The 10,718-nt window shown below is 45.9% G+C and overlaps 2 protein-coding genes across 2 annotated transcripts; both read right to left on the reverse strand.

The window, feature by feature from the left end:
- Positions 1–1,533: 1,533 nt before the first annotated feature.
- Positions 1,534–2,531, reverse strand: LOC123125954 (F-box protein SKIP19-like). Its single transcript, XM_044546390.1, has 2 exons — positions 2,181–2,531; positions 1,534–2,048 (listed from the first exon to the last, which is right to left on the reverse strand). The coding sequence occupies exons 1-2, from the start codon at positions 2,510–2,512 to the stop codon at positions 1,787–1,789; spliced, it is 594 nt and encodes a 197-aa protein (XP_044402325.1). The 5' UTR covers positions 2,513–2,531; the 3' UTR covers positions 1,534–1,786.
- A 6,918-nt stretch (positions 2,532–9,449) lies between these two features.
- LOC123125955 (putative F-box/LRR-repeat protein 23) lies at positions 9,450–10,518 on the reverse strand. The gene is made up of 2 exons (XM_044546391.1): positions 10,119–10,518; positions 9,450–9,946 (listed from the first exon to the last, which is right to left on the reverse strand). Exons 1-2 carry the CDS (start codon positions 10,433–10,435, stop codon positions 9,655–9,657), a joined length of 609 nt encoding a protein of 202 aa, XP_044402326.1. The 5' UTR covers positions 10,436–10,518; the 3' UTR covers positions 9,450–9,654.
- Between the last annotated feature and the right edge of the window lie 200 nt (positions 10,519–10,718).

A 10,718-nucleotide genomic window follows, 5' to 3' on the forward strand; every position in this document is an offset into this window, starting at 1 on the left:
TTTTGACTAAGTGTGGCCCAAACAAGTTTCACAGATCGCAATAATTATTTTGGATCAAACGATCGTCTAAAAAGGAAAAATTTCTAGACCTAGAAAGCTGATACAGAGAAGTTCATAAGCTCAGAACGAGCTCTTTTCTGCGGACAGAGGGGATCTACTAACATAAAATGAGTTCGAAACCACTACCGCAGGAGTTCTACCCTGTTTCCGGATCAAAAGGGGTCGCGGTGGAAGAACTGTGAAGAACTCGGGAAGAACTACGAAGAACAGAGGAAGAACTGCGGAACCCTAATGCGAATCTATTGTAGGGAGGTGCAAGGACTTACTGGCGCTGATGAGATGCGAAGGTCGCCGCCGTTTCTCTGGACCAGCTCAGGGTGATGCAGCGGCCGAAGTTGAGGAAGACCAGGGGGCGCGGCGGCGGCGGAGGAGCTCAAGCTCGGGGGCGACAGAGGAGGAAGACGAGGTCGAGAAGTGATGAGGGCTTATGGGCCGGGCCTATTTATAAAGGGCAGTTCATAAAGGGGCGCGAGAAATGAGGAGACATGATTATCTTGCCGCAGAAAACGCCTCGGTCCTCGGGATGGTCTTTAAAGATAAGATCCGTTGAGATATGACAGAATAAAAAAATAAATTTAGTGGAAGATGACGTCATGGCGGGTTACCAGGAATCCAGGAGATGACGTCACGGCGGGTTATAACCTTTGCACAAAGCAGAAGCCGGAAGATTTTGAAGATTGACGTGAACCGGTTCAAATCAATCTGGGGCCTAATGTTGAGGATATAACCATTAGAGTCACCCGCCCAGGAGGGGCCGGGTTACTCGTAATGATCATCACGTGAAGCCCAGTACCAAGCTCGAAGACGGCGGGTTAGACATGGGCTTAAGACCCGGAGAAGGCTTAAGGCCCGTAGTGATAAACCGCCATTATGGCAAAACTTGTAGTATAAGGCAAGAATAGTTAAGAGTCCGAGCCGGACACTGATATAAGCCGGCCGGGACTCTGAGAACCGCTGGGCGTCAACCTCTCTATATAAAGGGACGACCCGGCGGCGGTTCAGGGACAAGTAAGATCAAATCGATAACCAGAGAGGGCGGTTTAGCTCCTGGTCGTCGAAACCCTAATCAATACCACCTCGAACTGGACGTATGCTCTTACCTTCACCGTAAGGGGCCGAACTAGTATAATCCTCGTGTCCCTTGTCCCGCTTAACCCCTTTAAGCTTCCTAGCTGCGATGGCTCCACGACTAAGTCCTTGCACGAGGACATCTGCCGTGACAATTCCACGACACATTATCTTTTCCCAATTGTGAAAGCTATATCAAGAAGAAATCAAGGGATCGATTGATAAATTAGGTTGTCTGAACGGCTAGAATGTACTACGTACTCCCTCCGTCCCATAATATAAGAGCGTTTTGACACTAATACGCTCTTATATTATGGGACGGAGGGAGTACATAACTGGTACATCCAAAATAGATTCTCATGACCGAACTCAAGCCAAGCAATTTATTTTCAACAAAGATATCAAAGGGTAACACCTTCGGATACAACGCTAGAGACAAAGATTAACGGAGAAAAATCATCGGAAAGGAAAAAAGGATACAAACTAGAATTCACAGACAATTTTAAGCGGCAGTTACATTTTCGAAGCTTCGTCACAAACAATCTGATGAAAGGTACCGATCATAAGGAACAATCTGTCCTTTCGTCATCATAAAAAAAGCTGGAACTTGATCGCAGTCGTAGCTTTTGAAATAAAAAACTTGTAGCTGAACACGCCATCACAAAAGCGTCAGGGTCTTGATCCTGGAGAATTTCGCTGGCAGGGCATGCTCGTCTTCCTCGTCGATCCGGAAGCAGTTGCGCACCCAAAGAACCTCTAGGAGAGGGCAGCACTCCAGGACAACGGTCAGGTCACCGACGGTGAGGGAAATGTCATAGAGCTCCAGGGAACGCAGCTCCAGCAGAGACGACTCTTGTATAACACGGCCAAGGAAGAGGTCACGGCAGGATACAAGCCGAAGGGTGGTCAGCGAGGGTGATCTGCAAACAATAGTGCAATGTTTTTAACTTTTTATAGGAGCACAGTGGACGGACTAGTTAGGTAGTATGGGAATTTTTACGAATTAGTCATAAAAACTCGAGCAGAAAGCTAAGTAACGGATGAAAAAACACCTCTCCACTATATACTTCATGAGCTCATCGGTGACAAATAGCTTGCCGGCGAACGACCGAAGCTGTCCGTCGGAACGATCGACGGCCGCCTTTGCCATTGCGCACAGGACATCATCGTCCTTCCAGAACACGACCTGGTGTTTGTCCATGTCCACGGCTCGCCACAATTCTAGCAACTTGGCCGCCTCGAGCCACGAGCGGCACGCGAGGCCGGCGCCCATGAGGACGTCGACGGCGCCGACCCGGGGGAAGATCAATGAGAGAACGTCGAGGGGCAGCAGCGACCAGTCCCTGGCCGGCGGCTCAGACACGAGCGGCGCCGCGTCGTCCATCGATGATACTACTAATAGATCGATTTCCTGAAAACAGTCGTCAGAGCGTCCGGTGAATTCAGAGACCAATTTATGGATTTTTTTTAGGCAAACCAATTTATGGGCCAGCAGAGCCGGGGCAGGTGTGCAGCATTCTAGGCCGAATCTTTTTTTGCATTCTGGGCCGAATCGCCTGCCAACAACCTTAGGAATTATGATGATTGCTCAAATGAAAAAGAAAAACTACGGAGGGAGTTAAAAGTATAAACAAAGATTGGAGTAGTATAAATTAGAGTATAAAAACCTTGGGAATTATGATGATTGCTTCTTATAAACGATGTAACTCTTGTTGAGAATGAACAGATCGTGCCAAATGACTTTTTCTCCATAACTACTAACTAGGCATCAAAGTTAACGAGATCGATCCTTATCACTTATCCGATTCTTTCTCTCACGTTAGCATCAACAATTATTTAAATAAGAGTCATCTGAGTCACACCTTTATTTTGTACAAAAAAACTCACACCCTTACAGATGTCCTTACGAATGATTTTTCTTCTTGAACACACAAAATTTTCTGTGTGTCAATGTTGTTACAATTGATCTCAAGTCATAATAGACCGCGAGAAGATGGGGTACTTTTGGGGGCACCCAGAAGTAACGAATATGTTTGCTCCTTGGCCTATCAGAGCCTCATATAAAAGATGAGGTCGTGTATCCCTACAAAAATACACATGCATGGCTTAAACCCTAAGAGGGCTAGCTTTCGGCCATTAAAAAGGGGCGTTGAACGATTGAACGTTGTCTACCACCACTGCCCACAAAAAAGAGAGTGTCGACGGCGACCTACATGTCTACTTTGACCCTGTTGCCCCTTCTTCATGACTACCAACCATGGAATGTTTTCTAATGCTCTTTGCCTGTATTGTTACTGCTTGCCCCGCATATGTTTTGGGTGTTGTAGTTACCACATCGTTCTCAATCATCTCAAAACAATCCTAGGCATCAGTGTTGTCCTAAACTAATCATTCCAGTTTCTAGATCAAGCGTATCAACACACGTCACACTCTCAAGATGTGTAGCAACACATATCCTCCCCACATTTCTTTCACAGTTGCCAAAGGACTATTGACAATGAATCAAGGGATGGATTGATAAAGGTGATTGCGGAGAGCTCGTATTGGCACCGCATCTCATGGTTGCATTTTTCACACTCACCCTATTAGCCACCGCATAGCTAGGAATTTGACAAAATCTTCGTTTCAGAGTAATTGTTTTATGAGGAGCTTACACCCCCTTTACAAAGTTTACAATTCTCGATGCAGAACTATGGCATAGATTAGAACTTACCTCTTGCTTACAAAGGGTAGTATTGGCAATTTACATATTGTAAACATCCAGGAAAAAACATTGTGAAGGTACGTAGCTTTAAAAGCACCTCTCCATGTCCATCTTCCCGAAGTACTCGTTGGGCACAACCGCACATCGTGGATCGTGGGATGAGTTGGACGCTGACGCTGCGAAGCAAGTGCACCGGCAGAAGTTCTAGTGTTACAGTGTTGTGGTAGCGGAGAGACGACTGGCAGGATCTCGAATGGCGGAGCGGGGATTCCACGAGAACGATCGAAGATTGAAAAACTAATCTCTTGCTTAACACTGATGGATGAAGAATATCATTTTAAAAGTTTTTAGGGGGAGGGGGGCAGGGGGTGGTACCGAAGCATAGCTCTTGTTTTATATGTAATTGTTACAATGATACATAAAGTTTGTAACAAAGATTATGTTGTATGCATGTCTATCTACTAGATCCATACTTGGCGCTTACCGCACGTTTTGAGGCTTGGAATAGGCGGTCCGTTGAAATTGAATACTACCCTCATCACCGAACTCAAATTAAGCTGTTGTTTTTCTCAACAAACATAATATAACGAAAACCCCTTCTGATACATCACTAGACAAAGATAAAATGTATCAGGTAGATAAAAAATAACCAACCACAGTTAAGCGCCATATATCTCTACTCCTAATGTTTCAGTTGGTAGTCTCCGTTCCACGGTTAATTTTCGTCCCACCTACCATGGGTTTTTTTCGTCCTCCCTCCCACCTCCCAGCGATTCCCCCCTGAACCGACGAGCAGCAAAAAAACTGAGATAGCGATGCCCCCAGGGTGCAAACCTCCGGTCGATCGATAGAAAAACGGATGTAAAAAAATCTACGAAAATTAACCAATGAAAAAAAAACCTACAAGGGCAGGTACGAGCGATTCCTCCTGCCCTCGAATTACTCGCACGCATGAGAAGTTCGCCGCTGTCATCCATCCCTACGTCGTTGCCGCTCAGGCACTTCAGCCCCGCCGCTGCATCCCTTCGCCGGTGCCCTCCCAGTTCAAAGCCGCCACCGCTTTGCTTCACGAACCGGCGGCGATCTACTTGTGGAGTCGCACGACGATCCCTTCCCTGATCCACCGCCGATCACTTTCAGGATCCGCCGAGGATCACTTCCAGGATCCGCCGCCGACCACTTCCAGGATCCGCCGCCGATCACTTCAAGGTTCCGCCGTGTACCGCCTACAAGATCCGCCGCCGACCGCTTCCAGGATCAGCAACCGAACGCGTCCAGGTTCGCGTCCAGTTATTATACAGTTTATACACATGTTTGCAATGTACTACTTTGACATTATAATCACTTAAGAAATACCATGGCTGATGAGAAACTCAGGAAACAACATGAAGGTCCATCCAATTGAATCTCAAACTTACCTCTCTGTCGACAGAGAAAATAAAAAACAATGGTTAAGCCCAGCTGCAATTAATTGATACTTGATGAAGAAGCTGATAATACTTTCAGGCACAGGTGATATCTTTTAGATAGCTGATATAGAAGTTGACATCTTTTATATAGCATTTTCTTAAGCTCCTGCATTTTGAGATCTTTTATATAGAAGCTTCCTTGGGGAGGGGACAAATCACAAATGCAAAATTTGTTATCACACTGTAACCGATCACACAATAACCCATACTACAAGAAAGAATCAGCAGGAATCAGCAGCAGAATACACAAGATAGAAAAACAAAATTGCATCATGATATCTTTAAAAGAAATTAGAAGCAAGCAATTCCAAGAAGGAAATCATGAAGGCCCAGATAGTAGGATCAGTGCCAGATCAAAACTGCAAGCAAGCATTTCAAGCACAATATACAAAACCAAACAGCAAATTAGCTCAAGCAGATTTATTGGAAAACGTATAGTATGCGAAGTATTTGTTATAGTAACCTGACTATAGATTACTCCTTAATGTGCAAAGTTCACAGTACTGATTTCCTAGATGTTGTATCAATGTGATCTAAGTGATTTGTAAAGATAACCTGAATAAACATAACCTGAGGTGATTTGTATAAATGAAAAACAAAGAACTATAAAGAACATGCTGCTAAATGACCATTCACATCAAGCAAAGTTATCTTCTTCACAGGGAGCTGCCGTTACATATGTGCTTATGGGGAACTCAAAAAGCAAGGCAAGTGAACATCAACCAGACGAGGACTTACCTACAGGTATAATTCACACTATCTGAAATTTCGGCGCATGCGAGTTGTCCATTACTGACGGTGCGACAAATGTTGAAGAATGTTATGCAAGCATCACACCCGTAGCTGAAAATGTTGACGATAGTTACACAATGCATCCAGGTATAAGGCTGTGTGAATCATGCTGATAATGTTACCTCCTAAAGTACTCTTTCTTTGAAATTCATTCCATGTACTGGAAGCATAATTCATAAAATTCCTAACAACTACTCCTGCTGCACGAATAATTGAGTGAGTTAAGCATGCAGAGATACCTGCCACTGCTTGTTTCACATTGATGGCTTTCAGTTGATCGATGGATTCAGAGTTCTGTTGCCGACACTCCCTGTTTCTTGGCTTGCTCAACAAATAAAGCAAATGATGTATTTAAATAAGAGGAGGGGAAACCAATCAAGCAAGCAGGGTAAGAGAGCTTTGGAGGGGCTTACCATCACCTGTCAAGTAGCAGTTGCTGAGACGGTCGATGGAGATGCCGATGTCGCCGGCGCGGGGGCGTTCCGCTTTCTTTGCCAGCTGCTGCAGCGGGAGGCGGGCCACGACGGCGCGTGCTTTGAGCCGGACGAGAGCACCGTCGTGTGCCCAGCCGGTGGCAGCGTTGGGGACTTGGGGACGAACGGCCAGCGCATGCCATGCCGTAGAGTTGGGGAGCAGTCGTCGCTCCTGGCCGTGGCTGTGAGGCCGGGTCACGGCGCCGCGGCTCATCAGGGAAGAGGAAACCACACCAAGGAGGAAATTAAAGGAAGAAGAAGAGGAGGAGAGGGGGCAGATCAAGTTAAATTAGAAGAGGAGGAGAAGGGGGAGCGGCGTACGGGAGCTGCTGGCGATGCAGATCGAGCCGCCGTGCTTCGGATCCACCTGCCACCTCGCCGGAGACGAACACCGCCGCAGATGCGAAGGGAACAGGACCGGACCGAGCACCCGCGCCCGTCCCCGTTGGTTGCGCTGCACATAGCTCGTCGGAGCCCCTAGCCGTGCCGATGCGGTGGTCCGTGGGCAGAGTCGCACGGTCGATGCGCGCGGCTATGCGGCGGGGGAGGTGAGATGGCCGAGATGTTGGAGTGAGTGGAGAAGAGAGGTGAATGAGCCACAAGACTGGCCGTGGCATGGGACTGATGCGGTGGTCGGCGGGCGGAATCACGCGGTTGTGGGCTCGGCGAGTCGCGGGGCGATGCGGCAGGGCGAGGGGAGAGGGCGAGAGGTGGCGGGTGAGTGGAGAGGACTGGTGAGTGAGCCCCAAGATCTGCCGCGGCATGGGACAGATCCGGCGGTCGGCAGGTGGAGTCGCGCGGGGGCCGGCTCGTCGAGGCACGCGGCGATGCGGCAGGGGAGGGGCAACTGCGAGAGGAAGTGAGTGGGTGGAGGTGAGAGTGGTGAGTGAGTGGAGGGGAGAGTAGTAAGTGAGTGGGGTTAGGGTTGGGATGCGGCAAGGGGAGAGGAAAAGCCGAGCGGTGGCCAGTGAGCCCAGAGGCCAGCGTGCCAGGTGGGCCGTCGAGCCGGCCCGTGAGGCAACTTTGCCGTGCCTGGGCCGGGGAGGCCAGCACGCATGCCTGGGCGGGAAGTGTCGTGCCTGGCCCGTGTAATCCTGGCCGGGCCGTGCCATGACGGGTCGGCCCATTTGTCCAGGTATAATGTAATCCCTCAAAAAAAATACTATGGATAAGGTAATTTCTTTTATAGTTATTTTTTTAGGAGGCTAAGTTTGAGTGCTGGTTGGGTCGTGCTGGACAGCTAATTTGGGCCTTGTGTGCAAATTTTGCTTAACGATTGAAATGCTAGACTTGCATGTGTAGGAATTTATGATAAAAAAACATAGATATTAAAAGTATACATACCTCACAGAAACAATAAAAGTGTGTGTATATATATATATATATATATATATATATATATATATATAAAATATGGTTCATAAAAATAAATATTTTTTATACTTACCTTTCATATACTAAGGGTATCACAATAAAATTGAGAGCAAAAACAAATATACTTGGTTGAAGAAGGTTTGTTTGCATGTTTTTTTCTCATCAAATATACACGGTAAATATCTAATGTTTTTTCTCATCTTAACATATGTTTTATTTATATTAATCCCTAATATTTCTCATATAAAAAACAGTTAGTAGGACTTGAGAAGCGTCGAAACTTGCACAGAAAAATCCATGCGTATATTGGCATGTGACGAGGGAGTATTGTTCACAAATCCTCCTATACACTACATGGATCTAAGATTTTGTATAAGTTATCGTAACTCTGCATTCTATGTGGCATTAGTATTAACATGCTGAAGCAATATTTAGTTTTTTACTTAGTCCATGATGCTAGAGTCAACAAGAGTTCAGAAGTTTTGCGAGAAGGAAACTACCCAGACGTTGGCAACAATATTTAATAGCTGGCCTGGGATGGACAACAATATCTCATCGTGCAACATGGTAAGTAAAGTATTTTGTATATTGTTATCATGGTTTATTGTTGTTTCTAATAGCTCCACTTGTAGATTTATCTTCCCTATGCATACATCGGCCGATACATCTTGTACGTGATCGACAAAGAGGCACGTCGGATATATATTATGGACCCTATTCAAACATCACAATCGTCAGAGGGTAAAAATTTGAGGCATGTACTGAAATTAAAAACTTTTGCAAGGGATTTCAAAGAAGCACTCGAAATTAGGCTGCCTGGTTGGAATTCTGATATTTCTAAATGGCAACGTTTATTTCCGTTTGGTATTCCAACGAGTATAGACGGGTAATGAATTCATAATAAAATAAACATTTATTTTTGTTATCACTATATTGTTTACATTATTAATTTAAAATATTGTAGGAATGTGTCTGGCTATTTTATTTTTTATTTTATGCTCTGGTGGAACGGTACAGAATTGATCAAACCGGTTGGCGCGGTGAGTATTGTCCGTTACATATTTTAAGACCTTCGGCATGAAATTTGCATACTAACTACATATATTGTTTGTGCAGGATGGGTATGAGTTGAGGAAGCGGTTTTTATTATACCTACTAAAACACCGTGGGAATGAAGCTAAAGACAACTTTCCTGATATTGTTAAAGAATTTCTTAAGCGCATCATCTAGATATTGATAATTTTGTAATAGATGTTTAGCTGGAACATCGCTCAGTTTGTTACATGGACATGTCGTTAGTCTTTCTTTTTGTTATCAATTTTCATTGCAAAATGGACTTCAATTATTCAGTAATTGTGTTTGTGTTATATTGTTTGTGCATGTGAAATTTAACATGTAACTCTTGTAAACTTTTTCAAGAGCCCGTGGCAACGCACGAGCACTCTACTAATATTCGTAAAGCTCCATTGCAAGCATATGGACGCAATCTGGTGTAAATATGTTCTCTCATCTCCTCTTCTTAATAATATCAAGAAGCTTTTGCCATGGTTTAAAAAGAATGGGAATGTGCTCACAATCATCGTAGCTCTCGAAATAGTCGGGACTGTAGTGAAACAAATCATCGCACTCAAATTACCGACCTAGAAGCATGTCCACGCCCTATACACCTGAGTGACTGATTATTTTTAAGGGAATGCTATTTTGGCACATTCTCTCAATTATGGATACTAACTGTAGCGCCATCACGCTCAATCTTTAGGGTCTTAATCCTAGCGAATTTCGCTCGCAGGGCCTGCTCGTCTTTCTTATAGACCTGAACGCAGTTGCGCACCCGAAGAACCTCTAGGAGAGGGCAGCTCTCGACGACAGACGTCAGGTCTTTAACGGTGAGGTAAGTGTCGTCGAGCTCAAGGGAACGCAGCTCCATCGGAGGCGACTCTTGCATAACACTGGCGAGGTAGTGGACATGGCAGGAAACGAGACGAAGGCTAGTCAGCGAGGGTGATCTGCAAACAGTAGTGCAATGTTTTGAAAGGAGTGAATATGAAAACAATGTTCTTCAAAGGGATGCAGTACAGGACGGAGTAGTACGGGGTTTTTGACTGAGGCAGAGCTGTAATTGATAGTAATAAGTAACAAAACTTGGAACAGAAAGCTAAGTAAGGCAAGAAAAAACACCTTTCCACGATATACTTGATGAGCTCATTGGTGACAAACAGCTTGCCGGCGAACGACCGAAGCTGCCCGTCGGCACGGTCGACGGCCGCCTTCGCCATTGCGCGCAGGACAACGTTACACTTCGTGAACACGACCTCGTGCTTGTCCATGTCCACGGCCCGCCACACTTCTGGCAGCTTCGCCGCCTCGAGCCACGAGCGGCACACCAGGCCGGCGCCCATGAGGACGTCGACGGCGCCAATCCGAATGAAGATCGAGGAGAGAACGTCGAGGGGGAGCAACGACCAATCCCTCGCCCGCGGCGCCGCATGGTCCATCGATGATGATAGATCTCTCTCTCTCTCTCTCTCTTTTGTTGGGACAGATCGATTCCTCCTACGACTGGGACGCCGGAAACAGAAGACAGTCGTACCCTCCGGTGAATTCAGAGACCAGATAGACTTCCTTTTTATTTTTGATTGAGGATTGAGACCAGATAGACTGGACGGTCATCCGGCCTCTCGTGTTCTGGGCCGAAATGCGTGCTAACCTAGGCACCCGTCTCGCATTGTTTTTCTCCATCTATATATAATTTCGGAAATGTTCCCACTATATTTATTT

Source organism: Triticum aestivum, chromosome 5D (assembly GCF_018294505.1).
Source record: "Triticum aestivum cultivar Chinese Spring chromosome 5D, IWGSC CS RefSeq v2.1, whole genome shotgun sequence".
Lineage (NCBI taxonomy): Eukaryota > Viridiplantae > Streptophyta > Magnoliopsida > Poales > Poaceae > Triticum > Triticum aestivum.